Source organism: Lemur catta, chromosome 13 (assembly GCF_020740605.2).
Source record: "Lemur catta isolate mLemCat1 chromosome 13, mLemCat1.pri, whole genome shotgun sequence".
In the NCBI taxonomy this organism is placed as follows: Eukaryota; Metazoa; Chordata; class Mammalia; order Primates; family Lemuridae; genus Lemur; species Lemur catta.
This window is the reverse complement of record NC_059140.1, coordinates 43,377,406-43,396,960: the sequence shown is the minus strand read 5'-3', so window position 1 is coordinate 43,396,960 and position 19,555 is coordinate 43,377,406. Positions and strand designations below refer to the sequence as shown.

The 19,555-nt window shown below is 33.8% G+C and overlaps 1 protein-coding gene across 2 annotated transcripts in view; it reads right to left on the bottom strand.

Moving 5' to 3' along the window:
* The window catches only part of DACH1 (dachshund family transcription factor 1), a 401,211-nt gene that overhangs the window by 231,419 nt on the left and 150,237 nt on the right, over positions 1–19,555 (bottom strand). For both annotated transcript variants that reach the window (XM_045567619.1, XM_045567618.1), the window contains exon 2: positions 1,112–1,227. In XM_045567619.1, the coding sequence (XP_045423575.1) occupies positions 1,112–1,227 (116 nt within the window). The remainder of the gene's footprint in view (positions 1–1,111; positions 1,228–19,555) is intronic.

Here is a 19,555-nt window from a genome sequence, read left to right as displayed (position 1 = left end):
AGCTGAAATAGCTTAAAATTCAATTTAAATGATGTCTGGTAAATATCCACAAAGGTGAATGAACTCTTCAGACTGTTGCTGCAAAAATAAAAGCAAGTTAGAGATAGTCATTGACTTCAGGGAACTTTCACCCAAATACAGAATGTGAAATCAGACTACCCAAGATTATATTAAAGCATGCCGAAAGACAAAAGTTACAAAGAAAAAATAATACGAATACAGGAATTCAGAGTAAAAAGGAAAACTCTCTTCTCATCTTGCCAAATTATCTTTATTGCATCAGTCCTGTTACGTGACATTTATATGTGTATCTCCTCAATAAACTTCCATGAAAACAAGAATTAATATAAATATTATCTGTTATATAATAATATCATTGTTATTTTAATTTGCTCATGGATCTAGTTCATTTCCTGATGAAACATCAAAGATGGGCAAACATAGGTTTATGTAAATAAAAGAACAAATAAACACATCCAGGTGGTGGAAATCAAATGAGTTATTTTTGCTGCAGTGCATTATTAGAGTTGATCATGTGATGGAGCTTATGCAGTCAAGACTGTTTTTTACTTATACGTTTTCAAAATTCCAGAAATAACCTTCAAATGGTTCTAAAAAATTTTATCAGTTTGAGAAAAATTAGGAGATATTTCTATTTGACATAGTTACTCTTCATCTTTTTTTTTTTTTTTTTGGATGCATGTCTACCCATTTCTGAGTTCTTAATGGAATGAGAAACAAGTTTAGAATACAGAGTCCCGGGTTTGAATAACCGCTGACAGTGACAAGCTATTGACCTTGAGAAAGTCACTGATTTTCTCTGAACTTCAATTCCTTAACAAGAAAATAGGGATAGCTGTTTGCTAGGTGTGGGAGGATTAATTAAAATAATTTCTATCACTGTGTTCAATTAAACTTCTTTCATTTTATTTTAAATAAAGAAATGATAATCATAATGCAGTTTTGAAATAAACTGTCATTAGCAACATTATCTTAGCATGCACAAAATATAATTGATGTGTATAAATATCAACATAACCACAGGTATATATAAAAGCTATGGCATCCACTGATTTTTAATATTTTTGGCATAAATAAGTAGCATGCTCACCTGTTGGTGGAATTATCCCAGGAGACATGAGGCCAGGGACAGAATGTGGCATGATGTGAGAGTTCTCTGGGGAGGTGACACTTTGAGTCCTCTTAGGAGGCCTTCCAGGTCTAGAACTGAAACAAACAAACAAAAAATTTTTACAATTAAGCTGTTGTCTTACACATCATTTCAAAGTTGTTTCAAGTGGTAACATGGACTGTAAATAAATTTGTTTCAAGGACGGTTGCTTTTGCAGTTAGATGTAATAGACTTCCATCACTAATTAGATTACATGCTGAATTCATTTTCCTCATTGAATATCAGCCACTCCTGATGCATAATTCATAGCCTGCACCTCGTTACCTGCTTCTTCATATTAATATCTATACACAGTTTGAATTGCCTCGTTTGCATATGCTAAAGTTCTGCATGCAGCCTTCAGCACGAAAATTATGCACTAACTTGTAATAATTATTACAGTCAGCCTGCTATTGATTTATGAGACTTTTAAAAACCAAATATGTGTAGTACTTGTAATGAATGATATTTTAAGGTTCTTCAGGAAATTAAAAGGCAATGGCTGCCTAAGGAAATGTTCTGCTTGTTTGATTTAATACTACAGTTAGCTGGGAGGTGGAATGAAAGAGTGATTCAGACCTATAGCACATTTTTCGATGATATGTTTTATTACTTCGCACTGCTAGCCTGATATCTAGATGATAAATGACAATACATATCTAATGTGTGAAAAGGTCTTGCAATTTCTTTATTTTTTGTCATTTAAAAGATAAGTCAAGTTATCATTTAACCCTTATTCTATTTAAGTGAACACCCCCCCCCCCACTAAGTTGCCTTACTTTTAATATTCTAAAACACATTGAAAAGGCTAGGATTATTTGTAGGACATCATTGAAAAACTGCCAGATAGCATCTTATATCTGCCTTCGGGATAAATAAAAATACTTTGTGTTTTAGCAGTTCTTGTGCTATCCATGCCCATTGCACAAGATTAATTATTAAAATTATAAAAGAAGTGAAGAGGAGACAAGTGTTCACCATCCTTGTATGCAAATAACATTAATAATATAATATTAAAATTGTGACAGTAAATTCTTAGCATTGTGTTTCCACTTTTTGCCTCTGTATAATCATATATGCTTTTATGAAATGCTCTTCCCTCATTTATCTGGCCAGTATGTGCCTAGATATATCAAAACCACCAGATATATCCACATAAGTAAGCATTTCCATGTTTGTCTTGACTCATCCAAAGTCAAGAGATCCAATTTCTTTTATTTAGGTATATACTATATTTGGTGATTGAACAAATAATTATTAACTGCTGTTTTCAAAGGAATACACTATGGAGGTTGATTTGGGAGAATGAGTTCTTAGTCTTCAGAAGTTTGCAGTCTTGTCAAGGGGGAAGAATCTGATGCATAAACAACTATGATGCAAACTATAATGTGCTAATTCCCATAAGAACGTTGCAATCGAAATACTAATTGGAAGTCAGGATGGATGATGATACTTCCATGTTGTGGGAAGGAAAATGGTCATTAGAAAAGAATTCTGTTTCTGTGTGGTTGTGTGTGTGCGTGTGTGTGTGTGTGTGTGTGTGTGTGTGTGTGTGTGTGAGACAGAGTCTTACTCTGTCACTCCAGGTAGATTTCAGTGGCATGATGAGAGCTCACCGCAACCTCCAACTTTGGGGCTTAAGCAATCCTCCTACCTCAGCCTCCTGAGTAGCTAGGACTACAAGTGACACTATGATGCCCGGCTATTTTTTCTGTTTTTAGTAGAGACGGGGGTCTCATGCTTGCTCAGGCTGGTCTTGAACTCCTAACCTCAAGTGATCCTCCCACCTCAGCCTCCCAGTGCTAGGATTACAGGCGAGAGCCACCACGCCTGGCCTAGAAGAGAATTCTGAAGGATGAATGAGACACGAAGAAGAAAAGTGTACTTCAGTGAGAATGTGAGAAAGGAATGAAAGCATGAAATTGTATGGATATACTAGATTATTTCAAATGAGCTAAGCCTAGATTGAGACTGTTAGAGTTATTGCCTGAGGCCAGATCCTGGAGACCTTTGGAACAAGAACAAGGAGATTGTTCCTTTGCATTTTGTTAGCCAATAGGGATAGTGCTCTTCTTATTGTTCTGAAGTAGTTCTCTAGCTACTATTAATACTTCTTATTCTTCATTATTGTTCTTCACCCTTAGTTGGGTTTTAATTCCTGTTATTTGCCAGCGGTCAATCAACAGCCCTCAGGTAGTCTCCCTTCCTCCTGAGTGATCTCTTCTATCATCATCACTTAGATGATAAGGACTAAGGGCTACACATACATCTAAGGCCCAGATCTTTCTCCTGGGATTCAGACAGATGAATGCTTATCTACGGGAAATCTCTGCTCAGATATTCTATAATAACCTAAGACTCAGCTTGTCCAAATCTGAACTCAGCATCTGTCCCATTAAAGCCTATTTTACTTTTCCTCATTCAGCAAAATGGGACCTAATTGACTAAGTCAGAAATCCAGGACTCAGCTCTGTCTTTTCCTTCTCTTGAATGCTCGAATATCATCTCTATGAAGGTATGTTTCTAATCTATTTTCCCTTCTATATCTTTACTCCTACCTTCCAGATCAATCCCTCATTTCTTATTTGAACTACTGTTCCAGCTTTCCAAAATCTTCCAAGACCCAACCTCCAATTTTGTCACACTCCAGAGCCTCTAACTCTCCATACTAATCCCAGAAGAATTTTTGTAAAATGCAAATTTGACCATGTTTTCCATTTGCTTAAAAATATCAATGGTTCCCTACTGGATTCACAGTTCTTGACAGGGCACCAAGGGCCCCCAATACTTGGTCCCTGTCTAGTTGTCCAATTTCACCCTTTTACTTCCACATTCATGGCTTATATTTGGCCCTACTGAATTTCTTAACAATTTCCTGGGTTGCTTTGGTCTCCTATTACACTATCTCTATGGGCACTGCCTCCTTTGTCACCAAAGCCCTTATCTACACCACCCCATCCTCATCCTCATTTTACCTGGCTAAACCTAGCTAAGCCTTAATCATTGTTGTTACTAACCAATTCTAGTTAATATTTTTTCCACGCACTGATAGCCTATGGTAAACAACTCTATCATAGCGCTTTCTACACTGATTGCAGTAATCTGCTTATTTGTTTTACTCACAAGACTGCATGGCAGAAAGTGCATAAAATGTGTTTGTATGTCCTTAGAACGTAGCTCAGTGCCCAATTCACTCCCTGTATTTCAATAAATTTTAACCCTGTTTGTAAAACCATTTCCCCCAAATTCCTCAAGTACCCTACCTCATCAATTCCAGTGGTCATGAAGTTTCCAGGAAATGAAAAAGTAAGACACACACACAAAAATTGGAGTCTAAACAGAATGTTAAATGTCATAATCTCAAGCCCAGAAAATGAAAATAAAGGCTTTGGGAGATCTAAAGCAAGATGCCATGGAGAAAGTAAGAAAGAAAAAGGAAGTTAAAAGATCTGAAATTTTTAGCCCTTTAACTTGTTTTGCTTTTAAAGAAAATGAAACTATTTAAGAGTACTTTATTATTCTGGCCACAGGAATTGTCCTGACAGCCCTCACTCTGGAAATAGAAGTCAGGCTACTAAGCAGGAACACTTTAATTCACGCTGTGTTTAGAATAGACCCAGTGGGCTCCTTTCACCACAGATATCTCCTGCCTGATCTATCACATTGCCTCAAATTCCACCAATAGAGATTTATTGCTTTTGGTCTTAAAGCTTTAAATTCTTTTAAAACCTTTCATTAAAATGCAAATACTCTTGGTGGTAGTAACACCCTAAAGCCATCAACTAACATCCTACTGGGGATTGCTTTCAATTAGGTGAGAGAACAGTCTTGAGATACCTAAGCCAAGAATGGACGGGATTGAAAGGAAAGACTTGGAAAGATGAGTAAATCACTTACCCTTTTGCCTAAGAATTAGACTACTGAGAACCTTTCCTTAGAGTTATACACAACTTCTTGGCTGAGGGGAAGTTGGAAAATTTATGTATTAGCATAACTTTCCTCTATCCCTTCACAAACTACAGTTAGGTACCCTTATGGACAGGCTTCAATCAAGATCACTAACTTCTAGGGGGAGTTGAAGACTTCAGGAAGGATAACTGTAAAACACTTGAATATTTAAATTCCTTCCGAGAGAGTTTTAGGGAACTACCAAGAGAACTTGTGTACTGCTGTGGCCAGAAGCACAGATTTCATTGCCTGGATAGAACTAGCTGTAATACTGGCTTTATCAATTTACCAGAAGGTGCAGCCTGAATCAATTTACCTGATCTCTCAGAATATCTGATTAAATCAGGATTTAAAAAAATACTTTGTGTGCTTTTTTAGAAATCTATTATTCTTAGAAAAAAAAACAAAAACTTAACTGGGAAGAGGAAGCGAAACAATTAAAAAAATTATTTTCTTTTGGAATGATCAATTGCCTCAATAGTAGCCACTTTCCACCCATCCTTACCTACAGCAGTGACCCAGCTCTATCCCACAGGATGAGAGCAAGCTGAACTCCTCTAGTTCTAATCAGACAGAAGACCTCACTTAAATAAATTATTACCCTTTATAGCTTGAATAAAATCACAATTTATGACTTTGGTAATTGTTTTTGCCAGCTTCGCACATTAGCCATAGTACAGCCTTTGGTATTTTCAAACATCTGTATTAAAAGAGGAAAGCAATAGCTTAGAGATGTTCAAATCCACACTTAACACCCCAAACACTTAGAAACCCACCCAGGTACAACCTTTCCTGCAGTTCTGAATAAACCCACCCACCACACACACACACACACACACACACACACACACACACACACTCAGATCACCAGGACAGGTCTGCCTTCCTTAGTATACATCACTAAATTAATCTCATGCTAATATCAGTCTTCCTCCCACAACCGTATAATGTTTACTAATTCTTCCTAATCCATTTGTTGCTTTTATTCATGGCGAAATCAAAATCTAACTTAACAAAATAAAACAAAAGTGATATTAGTAAGAGGCTAGTGCACAAAAGAGTGAGAGACATTTGAAATGCTGGAGGGAGGGTAATTTTTCAATCCCCACCCTTCTCCCTAGACACAATCTTCTGCTTATCTCTTCAGTAGTTTTTGAGAAATTAAGTTCAATTCTCTTCCTAAGAGTTAGGGCACAGAAATAACTAAAATTTAAAAAGAGGCTATGGTGGCTACAAATTGGGAAATGTGAAAGTAGCTGCCCAGAAGAAACTTTGAGTCTGAATCCTACCTAGTTGGAGAAAGGAAAGAAGGGTTCTGTTCAACCATTCATTCATTCATTCATTCAAGAGCAAAGAACTACTGTATACAAGCACAGGGCTAGACATTAGGGTTGGGAAAATAAACACACAAGCCCTTCTTTGGGCAGGAAGATAAAATTGAATAGTCTGTGGGGTAACAGTGTAGCTGAAAAATACATGGCAGTAAATGAGCATTTAGATTAGTCTTGGGACACTAACAAGCACTTAGAAGTGAAAGCAGCTTGCTACTCAAGGGTTTACTTGCCCTCTCCAATCTATTTGCCCGAGGAAAGCTCCAGCTCTGTTTATATTCTGCATATTTGTTTTCTAGTAAACTGTTTCTACAAAACCAAGATATAAGAGAACTTTATATACACATACTTATATCATGTTATATATTAAATATTACATATTTACAGATAAATAATTTATTTCTGATTGGAAAGATACAGTTTGCTTAATTATTTGCATATCCACTTGAACATCATGGAGTGATGAAGAACGATGTTTACGAGTTTATGGTCACATGGAGAAAAGCTCATGTTCTAACTATCATGAAAAAGCAAGATATTAAGATAAACCTGCAGATATGGACAGATCAGAACATAAGGGAGATGCAGAAATCAGGTAAAGCAAGAAATAAATACATACAGAAAAAAGACTGAAAGGAAATATACTAAAATATTAAGAGTAATTATCTCCAAATAAAGAATTACATATTGTTTCTACATATGAAGATTTTCATTTCTCTCTCATAAGCATATGTTTAAAATATAAAAAACAATTTTTACAATTAATTTGACACTAAACAAACTCCTATCATATTTTTCAGAGACTTCAGTGTGGACAAACCTTGACCTTGGCTACACTTCATCAGTGCCTGAGGTTTACCTCTATCTGTATCATTAACCACACATAATTGTCCTCTTAATCTTTCTTTCCTTTTCATTTAAGTTCTAAAATATCTGCCAAAAAGAAGATGATTATAGCCGGGTGCGGTGGCTCACGCCTGTAATCCCAGCCCTCTGGGAGGCTGAGGCGGGTGGATCGCTCGAGGTCAGGAGTTCGAGACCAGCCTGAGCGAGACCCCGTCTCTACTAAAAATAGAAAGGAATTATCTGGACAACTAAAAATATATATAGAAAAAAAAAAATTAGCCGGGCATGGTGGCGCATGCCTGTAGTCCCAGCTACTAGGGAGGCTGAGGCAGTAGGATCGCTTAAGCCCAGGAGTTTGAGGTTGCTGTGAGCTAGGCAGACGCCACGGCACTCACTCTAGCCCGGGCAACAAAGTGACACTCTTTCTCAAAAAAAAAAAAAAAAAAAGAAGATGATTATGTGTAAAAATGCTATATTTGTGGGAACTATAAAATAAGTCTAAAATATGAAAAGTACAAATAATCATTGATACCTTCCCAACTAAATCAACCTCAGGGAATAGATCTAGGAATGAAGTAGGATACAAAGGATTTCCTAGGATTAATGTGTGTGGGTATACATTTCAACAAAAAAAGCAGCTGATTTATAGTCTTCAATTTATACATGCATGGTTTTCCCTTAGAAAGATGTTAACCTGTTAGTCAAATTTTTTTTTCAGTTTTATGAAAAGCACCAATCCAAATAATCTAGAAGTCCTATCATTAGCATTATTTTTTCCTTTGCACGGAAGTTTGTTTTCCTATAGATGGAGAAACTTTAAAGGATGTATTATTTTCTCATTATTTTTTTAAATGATGACAAATATGAACACTTTCTCATTCTCATGTCCCACATTTGTTTGCACTTTTTGTGTTCTCTGTGTAGGTGTGCATCCCAATCATGGGTAGTCAGTACAAACAGACTATTAACTAACTCATCACAGAGAAGTTTTTCCATGGTCATCAAATATGGAGTTCCATGGGGCAGGCACTTAAAAATATGACCAGGGGACACTTGGCCAGCACCTTCAGCTTTCTGGCTCATGAGCAGAACACACATCACTCTCAACTATCTGCACAGACGCAATTGAGTACATTACTTGAACAAATACATAAACAGGTGTACAAAATAAAAATGTTCCATGGAAAAAATTAAGCATATTTAAATAAAAAGCTTTTGCATTCTAACTAATTTTGGAAATGTCCAGTTAAATCTGTTAAGCATACATATGTGGAGGAACTTGACACATTCTCAAAGCTTTTAAGCTTTGTGGGGAAAATTCTCAGAGCTTTCACTATGTTAATATCCATTACCCATCTCCAAGAATGTGGTAAAATCAGCATTTACTAAACTTAGTTCACCATGAAACCTGTTATTTCCAGGGAGTTTGTTTGTCTGTTTAAAGGCTTGCGCTCTAAAAGAATGTGTGCTACTCAATAATATGATTTAAATTCAAATTATTAAAATTCCTCAACATTATCAAACCATGGTCTATGTGTCATAGATCACATGAGAATTGTCACATGAGAATTATTCTCCAGGGACCAGGAAAACAGTAATTCACATATTCTACTGAATGCCAGAATATGGAGTTATTACCCTTCCAGCCCTGCATTGACCAATATATTCTGAGGATTTTGGTTACCATCACCTATCAATATCTTATCTATTAATAACCCTGCATACATATTTGACTAAATTCTGTGTTTTAAGTTGAACAGTGGGCAATGAAAGAAATAACTGGGTCAAAAGGAAAGGTCTGCAAAGCAGTTAGTCATCTAACTGGAAATATTTTGACCCTGGAATAGAAGAAATGCAAAAGTTGATAATTACAAAAAAAAACTGACATTAGTGAACTGAAGTCATCACTAACAAAAAATAAACAGGAGTTGAAATTAGCTACTCTGGTGAGAAAGAATTATTGTGGCCTCTGACCTCAAAAGTCACACTGTCTAGGACTGAAATAGTACAGGAAATTTATTTAATACAAAAGTTGTTTTGAAGGCCAAAGACAAAATATCTGAAGTCTCCAGCTCAATTGGAGCTACTAAATACTGAATAAAAAATTACCCCAAAATAAGAATTAAAACATATTGGAATGTAACAAAGCCACTCTTAAGCATTTGTATAAGTGTTAATAATTAATGACAGCCTAAAATACTAAAGAGAGTTTCTGTCATAGGTTATAAACTTAGGATATTCTAGCCTCTAAAGCTTGTAAGTTCTCCTTTGTTTTGAATCTATACATGAGGGCCAATTAAGAAGATTCTTTAAAACCCACTAAATATATTAGTTATATTAATCTCAGAATTACTATATTAACCTTAGTTTAAGATCCCTTAGTGAATATGTATTTTGAGCTTAACCTTTAACATATCAGGGGTCTTGGTATATTCTTACCTCAGGGGGAATTCTTTACATCAGTGGTAAATGACCCCTTATAAAGTATATCAACGGCTGGGCACAGTGGCTCACACCTGTAATCCCAGCACTTTAGGAGGCCAAGGTGGGAGGATCGGTTGAGACTAGGAGTTCAGCCTCAGCAACAGTGAGACTCCCATCTCCACAAAAAATTTTTAAAAATTAGCTGGGCATGGTGGCGCATCTCCAAGCTATTCAGGAAGCTAAAGTGGGAGAATCACTTGAGCCCAAGAGTTTGAGGTTACAGTGAGCTATGATGACACCACTGCATTCTAGCCTGGACAACAGAGCAAGAACCTGTCTTAATAAAAAAGTATATCAAGTGACTTATCAGTAAAAATATACCCATTTTATGAATATTTTGTGAGACTAAAAAGTAATTTCATGCAATTTACAGTTTTAAAGAAACAAAAAAATTAATGCTATTTATTTTACCTTTCTGTAGCATTATACATTCACATACATGATATCTCTCTCCCAGAATGCATACTGTTTGCAAATTTCATTTAGTGACATGTTTGTCTAGAAATCTAAATATTTTTAACCTTCTCATCACCTTATATTTTCTTTTCTTCCCCCTAAGTCTTTTGGGCCACAGATGATTCTACCCATAATATATATTTTTTACGATTATGTGCAAAAGCTCACTAGAATCCCCAAAAGGACACATCCTGGAATAATAAGAAACAATTATAATTAGCTTTAAGTTTGGGGAAAAGTTAATAATTTATTGGCTTTTTCTCACAGTTCCTGTCATATGTCAAAACCATCTTCTATAAAATTTAAATTTACTGTTAAAAGGTATTCTAGTAAAAACATAAGGTATCTAAACCAATCTTTTATTTAAACTGTGGAGTCCCATAATCACAAAGAAAAAGTCCTATTTCTTATAATTTTTCAATTTAAATTTCAAATGACTAGATTGTCTCAGCAATTACAGTTGGCTATATTTTGCTTGAACCAAAAGCAATGCATTCGGTCTTTTATTTCAATGGCACATGCCAAGACCCTCTTCATAAATGTGCACATAAATGTGATTATCATTCTGATTTAGTAAATCATTGTTAATTTGGCACCAATAATATTGCTCCAATCTCAAAATAACATCCAACTCTCCTTTACAGGAGATCCCCTTTCCAATACTCTGAAGAGCTTCTTCCCAAATGTTTCCATTTTATTTTGGAATCATAGATAAAATAATAAAATAATTGTAGTTAATACTGTCTAACTTCCAAGCACTGTGCTCTATTCACTATGTGATCTAACTCTTTTAATACCCATAACAAATCTTTGAGATAGGTACTATTATTATCCTTATTTTTTGCATGGGACATTGAGACATCAGAAAGTAAAACCATTTACACAATATCACACATAAAAAGTAACAAAGCCAGGTTGTGAACGAAGGCAATCTGGCTCCAGAGGCCAATGCCCGAGCACCACACAATACTGCTGCTATAGCATATTTGCTTGTTAATTTAGTCAACAAACATTAATTGAACATGGTAATGTGCCTGAACTTACAATATGTGTCGGAAACACCAATAAGATACTATCCCTGACTTCAAGTAGCTCACAGTCTATTTTGGGAAACAGATAGGTATATAAAGAATTATAATAAATGTTAAATACTGTCGTAAATGTTCCAAAGGAGTGTTGTGGGGACACCATCACTGGGTGCTTCAGGACAGATGACAGATGAGCAAGCAGGAGTTAGTCGAGTAAGGAAGAGGAAAAGGTGCTAAGTAAGAAACAGTCCATAGAAGCTTACCCCACCTTACACACACATACACACACACACACACATGCATATTTCTGTAATGAAGTTCTTAATTTCTCAAACCCATGTTCATTTTTATTTCTTTAGAATGGTTAGTATCACACAGCCTAGCATATAATAATTCCCTAATAGTCTTCTAAGTCATACCTCTCCCCACTGTCACTGTACTTCTGGCTTTGGGAAATGTGGTAGACATGTGTTAGGCACTGATTTCGGTTGAAATCAGGACATCATAATTTGTTTACTTAATTTAAATATATCTTTGTTGAGATGTCTTATTTTAGGGGAATTTAAAAAGAACACAATTTGGTATTATATAATCAACTATATAGACAAAATCTGAATCTAACCAGAAACTAACCCATTTCCCTTTCAATATTTTGCTGCAATGGGGGTTTGTATCTATAACAAGAAAATTCATTTATCACTCAATTAATTATTCAATCAAATTTTATTTCATTTTCTGTAATTACTTATTATTTCAATTTGATCAAAATTATTACCATACTTATTTGCTATATGAGAAGAAAATATTTTGCAAAGAACTTATAGCAAACCAACAACAAGGAGGGGAAAAAACTACACTAAGTTTCTGTCAATCTCTATGTAATAAAGCAATCATAATCACAAATTTCTGGTAAAGTAATTAAGTCTATAGACACGCATCGCACACACACATATATACAAACACATATATACACAACAATTTGGTACAGTAGTTACTTTCTTACCCACGGTTTCACTTTTCACAGTTTCAGTCACCAGTGGTCAACTGCCATCCCAAAATAGGTGGGGATCGTACAATAAGATATTTTGAATGAGAGAGAGATCACAGTCACATAATTTTTATTATAGTATATTGTTACACTTGTTCTATTTTATTATTGTTAATCCCTCACTGTACCTAATTTATAAATTAAACTTTATCCTAGGTACAGATGTATGTATAGGAAAAAATACAGTGTGTGTGTGTGTGTGTGTGTGTGTGTGTGTGTGTGTATCTCCATGGTCTCAGTCATCCACTGGAGGTCTTGGAATGTATTCCCTTGGAACGTAACCCCCATAGATAAAGGGTACTACTGTATAAGCATCTTCATACATAAATCACAGAAGTAGAAACAATAGTTATGTTTGTTTAAACTATTTCTCTTTAGAGATGTAGTTTCAAATGAGGTTAAAAAACAAAACCTATTAAATCAGAACTCAGAAAATCTTGTCTTCCTGCTTATGAATGCAGAGGCAGGATGCCCGACTCAACCTAAAATGCATGTCTTCACCCTCCACTGACAAGTTATTTGTATGCCACCTCTGGAGAAAATGTACATAACTAATTTGTTTGAGAAACCTGTTATTAAAAAAAAAAAATACATCCACCATTCCCCTCCACTGTGTAACGCATGAGGACCTGTCAAGAAACATGGTCTTGAAGCACAGAGATTCAGATACCAAGCCCAGTATTCAGAGACCTCCTGACAACTTTTTGATACTCCTGTGAGGATTCTAGACCTGTGAACAAATGAAAGGCTGATATTAAGACAAACAAAGATTTGCTGGTTCCAGCCTGCAGAGATTTAATAACATGCTTAATTCATTACCTGACATAGATGTTACATAAGCACCAAACGTTGTTAATGTGATTTACATCAATTGAATTTTATTTAATACTTTGTGAAAGTGTTTTCTTTAATGAATGGCCTTTTAATACTAATGTTAGATAGTATAAGAAATCATGATATAAACTACCTGAACCACAAAGTTGTAGAAGACATTGGCAATTGCCTGGTGAAGCTTGAACAGACTTCGTTTTATTATGAATTTTTTTTTCTCCTGGAATACTGGGCAGAGGCTGCTTTTAAAATCTCAACCATTATGCTATATACTTTTGTTCTTTCTAACACTGGAGTTCAACATATCATTGTCTCAGCTTCCTTATTTATAAAATGGAAATACTAATATTTCCATCTCAGAAGTTTCTTGAATCAAATGGAATAATATACATAAAGTACTCAGAAGAATACTTGGCACATGTATATATGTGTCATCTTTAAATGTAAGTTGTGCTTTAGTCAATTTAAACTACACTATTAAGGCATGCTTTTTTAGTATTTTGGGACTATGATTCAGCTATCAATCAATAAATAAAGAAACAGGAATTAGCATAATCAAGAGATCTAATAATAACTGAATTTGCTATGCAACCATCATTATGCTAAATACTCTGCCACTCATTATAGGATTTAATGTTCACAATAATTCTATGACATAAATATTATCATTATGCCCATTTTACAGATGAATGGAATGGTTCTTAGTGAGAGATTAAGTAACTTGAATAGGCCATACATAGACTGTTAAAGTAGCAGAACTGAACAGAACCAGGTTTATCTGAGCAAAAGTCCATGCTAATCATAAAAATGTTTCAGCCTTCAAGAGATTTACATCAGAAGTTAACTAACCATATCTAGATGATTTCTGAAATTCACTTTTAAGGCTACGTTTGTATTCTGCCACTCTCAGCATACTTACTATTTAGAAATAGTCTTATTATTTTGAAAAATAACTGAATGTTCCCATCTCCACACCTTTGCACTTGCTATTGCTGCTTCCTAGAAAGCTCCTCAGTAAGACATTTCCACTCTTCCCCTTCCCTAACCACTATAAGAGTAGTACTGGGTCCACTTAATAGCTCCCCTCTCCTACTCCACTGTATTTTTATCCTGAGCATTGTTCAGAAATAGTATATTTACTTATTTATTGGTAATTATCCACTCTTGATTACATAAGGGCAGGAATTTTGAATTTTTTTGTTCACTCATATATCTCCAGCATACAGGTACCCTGTCTGACACAAAGTAGGAACTCAATAAATATTTATTAAATGAAAAAATTAAATGAATGGGTGAAGGAAGGAACAGATGCTCATTGCTGGTCTATGGCCATCTGAATCTACATTGTCTTAGTAGTTATTTAAGTACCTGAAAGGCTGGGACTATAACTTGTCAGAGAGTTTTGTATGGTGCCAATTTGATAATGATGATAAAGTGGAAGGCTTTTGAGTTATTGCCTTCTTTGCATTACCCTACCTCTAACTGAATACTCTGGATCTGCCCTAGCTCTTCAAAATGATGTGGTTGGAAAGAGTAATCCATAAATTTTTAAACTGATGGCAATCTGTCAAACTTGAAATCATCTGTCAAGGTATTCCACACCCAAATATGTACATTTTTGAACTTGGTTTAAAAATCTAGACACAATAGTTAGATAGATAGAAAGAACAATATTTGATAGCACAACAAAGTGACTATAGTCAACAGTTAGTTCTGGTATGCTTCAAAATAACTGCAAGATAATTGCAATTGAAATGTTCTTAACACAAAGAAATGATAAATGCTTTGAAGTGAGGGATACTCTAATTACCCAGATTTGATTATTACACAGTGTATGCCTGTATCAAAACATCACATGTACCTGATAAATATATACAACTATTATGTACCCATGATAATTAAAAATAAAATTTAAAAAGATCTAGATACATACTTAAAAATTTAATTAACACTTCCACAATAAAGTGTGTATTTTTAATCACATCATTGAAGCTAGGGCTTCTAAATTATCAAAAATAAACCACCTTTGGACTAAAACAGCACACTATATTCTTACAGCTTCTTTCCTGTACCTGTATGGTTATATACGAAAGTCCTAAACTACTGCATTTAATATCATTGTAAGACTATATTATTCAAAAAACTGGTGTCAAAAGGTTTGCTAGCTATTTCGAAAGTTGAAATAGTTCCCCATTTTATGCATTAAAAAATAGATTAAATAATTTTATGCTTAAAAATTATGCAAGAGTAAAAGAAAACTATTCTTGGGATAGGAAAAAATTTTATAAGTATGACATTAATACCAGAAACTATTAAGAAAATGATTGATAGAATTACATACATATAAATTCAAAACATTTTTAAGAAAATTAATGTTTGAAAAAAGTGACAAAATAGAAAAATGTGTATGTGAAAGACATATGTATTAATATATGTCCAAGGATTAGTACCCTTAATTTATAATGAAGAATCCAATATTAAATGACAAATGAATATTTATAGGAAAATAATATAAATATGGATTAATTAATAAACATAGTAAAAGATTTATACCTTTATTAGTAAATAAGGAATTTAAATAAAATCAAATACAAAATATCCTATTATGTTCACCACACTGGCAAAGCTAAAACATACTGACACTACACTGGTAGAAGTGTGTGTATATATATATATACACATATATATATAAACATATATATTTATAGATAGACATAAACATAGATATTTCTCAAAGACCATTTAGCTCTATCAAAATTTAAAATATGAATAGTCATTACACCAACACTTTCATATTGACAAATCTAAGAATTCATCCTGAAGAAATGAAGAGAGAGATAAAGAGTATGCAAAAATAAAACCCTAAAGGGGTTGGGATGAATAAATTATAGTGTATCCTAGACTGAAATTCTAGTCAGTCTTTAAAACATATATTCTAGGAAGCTAGGCAAAAAAAGATACCAAAACATGTCCATAGTAGATTTTTGTGTGTTTTATCAGGTTAGACCACAGTATGATCACATTTTATATATCCTATCAGTGATTTTCCTCTTGTGGATTCAATTGCTTATTATCTTCACTTTCTTCTTGATTTGTTTTTTTAATTTTTAAAAAATATTTGGCAATGAAAAGTTTTTGTGTTTTTGTATGTGTGTGGTTTTTAATCAGGAAAACAAGAAAGGTGGTACACCATCCAGAGGTAGATTCAGTGTTATTAAAAAAAAAATGAGTTTTCAAATACCAGAAAGAGAACCAACTGAAATGTTAGAACTAAATTGTGTATGTACAGAGGAGTATTTTATTTTAGAAGATCATGTATGAAGAAAAAGTAATTAGAAATACATTCTAAACTGCTTGAATATTAGGAGTATGACATCTAGATTTTATTGATCAGATTATATCACTTTGCTATTTGCCTTCCACAAATTGAAAAACTTAGGACAAGTTCAGCCTTCAATGGTCCGATATACCAAGTGGAGCTACAAATGCAAATAATATTTTTGCTGTAACATACAATGTCAAAAACTTTTTACAAGAAAAAAATGATTAAAAATGAATATAGACATATTTATAGAATATGTTTGCTAAATTCATTAAAAAAACACTCTACTTATACCTTGAAGTCAGATAATACTTAAATTGCATTTCCTTTTTTGTTAATATTTACCCTGACTTCTGAAAACTAACTTCCCATTTTACCAAACACAGTGCTTGTTTGGGCCTCAACAATGAATTTTAATAAATCCCAAGGCCTGTCTGAGTGACATAGTAGTATAATATATCTGCCTCTTTGGAGGAGAAGCTCCTTATTCTTTTCTTGGGTTCATTGATAGAATTTACTCTACCTCAAATGGGTGGTTTGGCAAATACTTCATGAGCAAACCCTTCTGGTATGTAAGCTGTGAATCTTAACAGAATGAAAAAAGACAATGGTAGAGTATTGCTATAGCAGATATTTTAAATCAATGCAATTCTTGTTTTCAGCCTTCACACAAAACTTTTCATAACGTTTGAAGAAATATGTGAAATGGTGCCTTCAATATGCATGTTTGTCACATTTGTAGGCATGCATAACTACAGAAAGAATTTCAAAACTTGCATTAGTTCTTCCAAATATATTTTACAGCCAAATATATAAAATTGCTATAGTCTCACTTTATGTCAAAATGTTGATTGATTTTCGTCAAAAATTTTTTAAAACAATGCTCCTTTTCTTATTTAACTATATTCCTGAATTTCTGCTGCTTAAAACAGTTGATTATATGATCTTAGTTTTAAGTGCACCTTTTCTGTTGTTTTCTAGTCACTGGTTGACCACCTAGAATAATTCACTCTGAGATTCTGTGAGCACACACATACAGTTTGGATACATGTTGGCATTGCCTATATGAGATGAAGTCAGTGAAGCTAGCAAACAGATTGTGAACAAGGAAAAAGAAAAGGCAAAGAAAAAAATTGATTTCAGCAAAAACTGGGAGACAATCTGCTGTTGAGACAGCAAGTTCAGGAATATGTTGAGAAACAAGCAACCTCAATTTACAGTAACATTTGAGGACATGCCATAGATTAGGTTAGGTCATGGTGACTACATGGACTAGGCCTAGTATGCATAGATACACTAATATTCTAATATTGTAAAAAGCAAGACATTCTTATCTTCCCCCCCCCCCGTAGTTAGGATATACAATGCAAACTTTATATCTAAAAATAAAAATTAATACAAGTTGATATTTTCAAATTTTTCATGTCCCTGACCCCATCTTAGCTTTTAATTAGTAAAGAGAAGTTCAGAGTCAATTAACTTTTAATCAGTTAATAGCAAAATCCATGGATCTCAACTTTAAATTGACTCAAGTTAATTTAAAGGCTTCTAACTTTTAACTTTAGTGAATTATTTCCTAGAATTTTTTTCTGTAATTTTAGAATAAAAAACACAAAAGTGACATATGACTCTAAACTTAATATCAGACTTGCTAATAAACCTTTATCAATTCTCCTAATCTTAAAGCATATGATGGATATTCATAATTCGCTTGTATACATGCAACTGTCTAATAAATAAGGTACATGCAAAAGGCTATTAACCAATATGCAACAAAAACACAAATTCACTTAACTTGATTTTTTCATAAATGGTTGTATATGAATTTACCCATATGAAATCAATAAATATGAATGCTTATTAAATGACAACATGATCAAGATATTTTCTTAGGTAAGTACCTATTTACATCTGAGATTTCATAATTCAATATATTGATAATTATCACATTTATAATTAATACATGTAACTTCAGATGCACATATTTTCCAAAAATTATAATACTATATTCACCACATTGTCCCATAATAAATGATGCATATTACTCTGTATCCTATTACAAAATATTTTCTATTTAATGACTCCTTGTTTGGATATATAGGTGAAAATCACTTAAGCATCAAAGATGGAATCCAGAAAGACCAATGATAAAAGGAAATGAAAAATAGTGATAGAACAAAAGGAGGATTGAGATGAGGTAGTTAAGGGAGTAACCAGGTTTGGAGAAGAAATTTAAGATACATACTACAATGACAGAGTAGAAATAAAGATAAGTAAGGTTTCTGTGAAGTAGAAAGATGAAAACAAAAATCAGCAATAATCCTGGTGAGATGATAAAGTATGCACAGGGAAACAGAAAAGTAAATTAATTTAAAGAGTAAGAAAAAATGTAGGTTTCATGATGAGGTGTGAATGATTGTTCAATTCCATCCTGTTTTGGAGCCTGAACTCCTCGTCCACTGTTCTGCTGCAACATTGCAAAAATGTTTAATTTTCTATGTGAAGATCAAATGCTATGAAGCCAACTCTACCACCTAGCTCCTCCAGCTCCATAACCACCATTCATAACTAGCCAACCCCAAATTATATAAATCTGTAGGTGTGTATACACACACACGTATACGAATGCACATGTGTGTGGTGTGGGTGCTTTGGTTTCTGCTGTCTCCTCTTTTTCCTCTTCTCTTTTTCATCAAAATAATGTCTTTAACATGTATATGAATAAAACTATAAAAATCCATTTTTTCCATTCTATTCTGTTACAACATTCCATTTTTAAAAATCAAGCAAAGCACAAGAAATGTATATGCTAAACTCAAATTATTCACCTCTAAAGATTTTTGACAAATGTGAAATAAGTTCTCAACTTTAAAATGACTCTAAATTGCACACCATTTTCCTATAAACTTCACCTTTAGGATAGTAAATTAAAATGAAAATCATACAGTAAATTTAAATGTACATTTCTTGTGAAATGATTTTCAAAAGTTTGCCACCAATGAATTATTTTCTTGATTAGCTTAAAGTACTACAAAACAGAGGAGAAAGAAAGTAATTCTGGGCTTATATAAACGTCTAACTTCAGTAAGC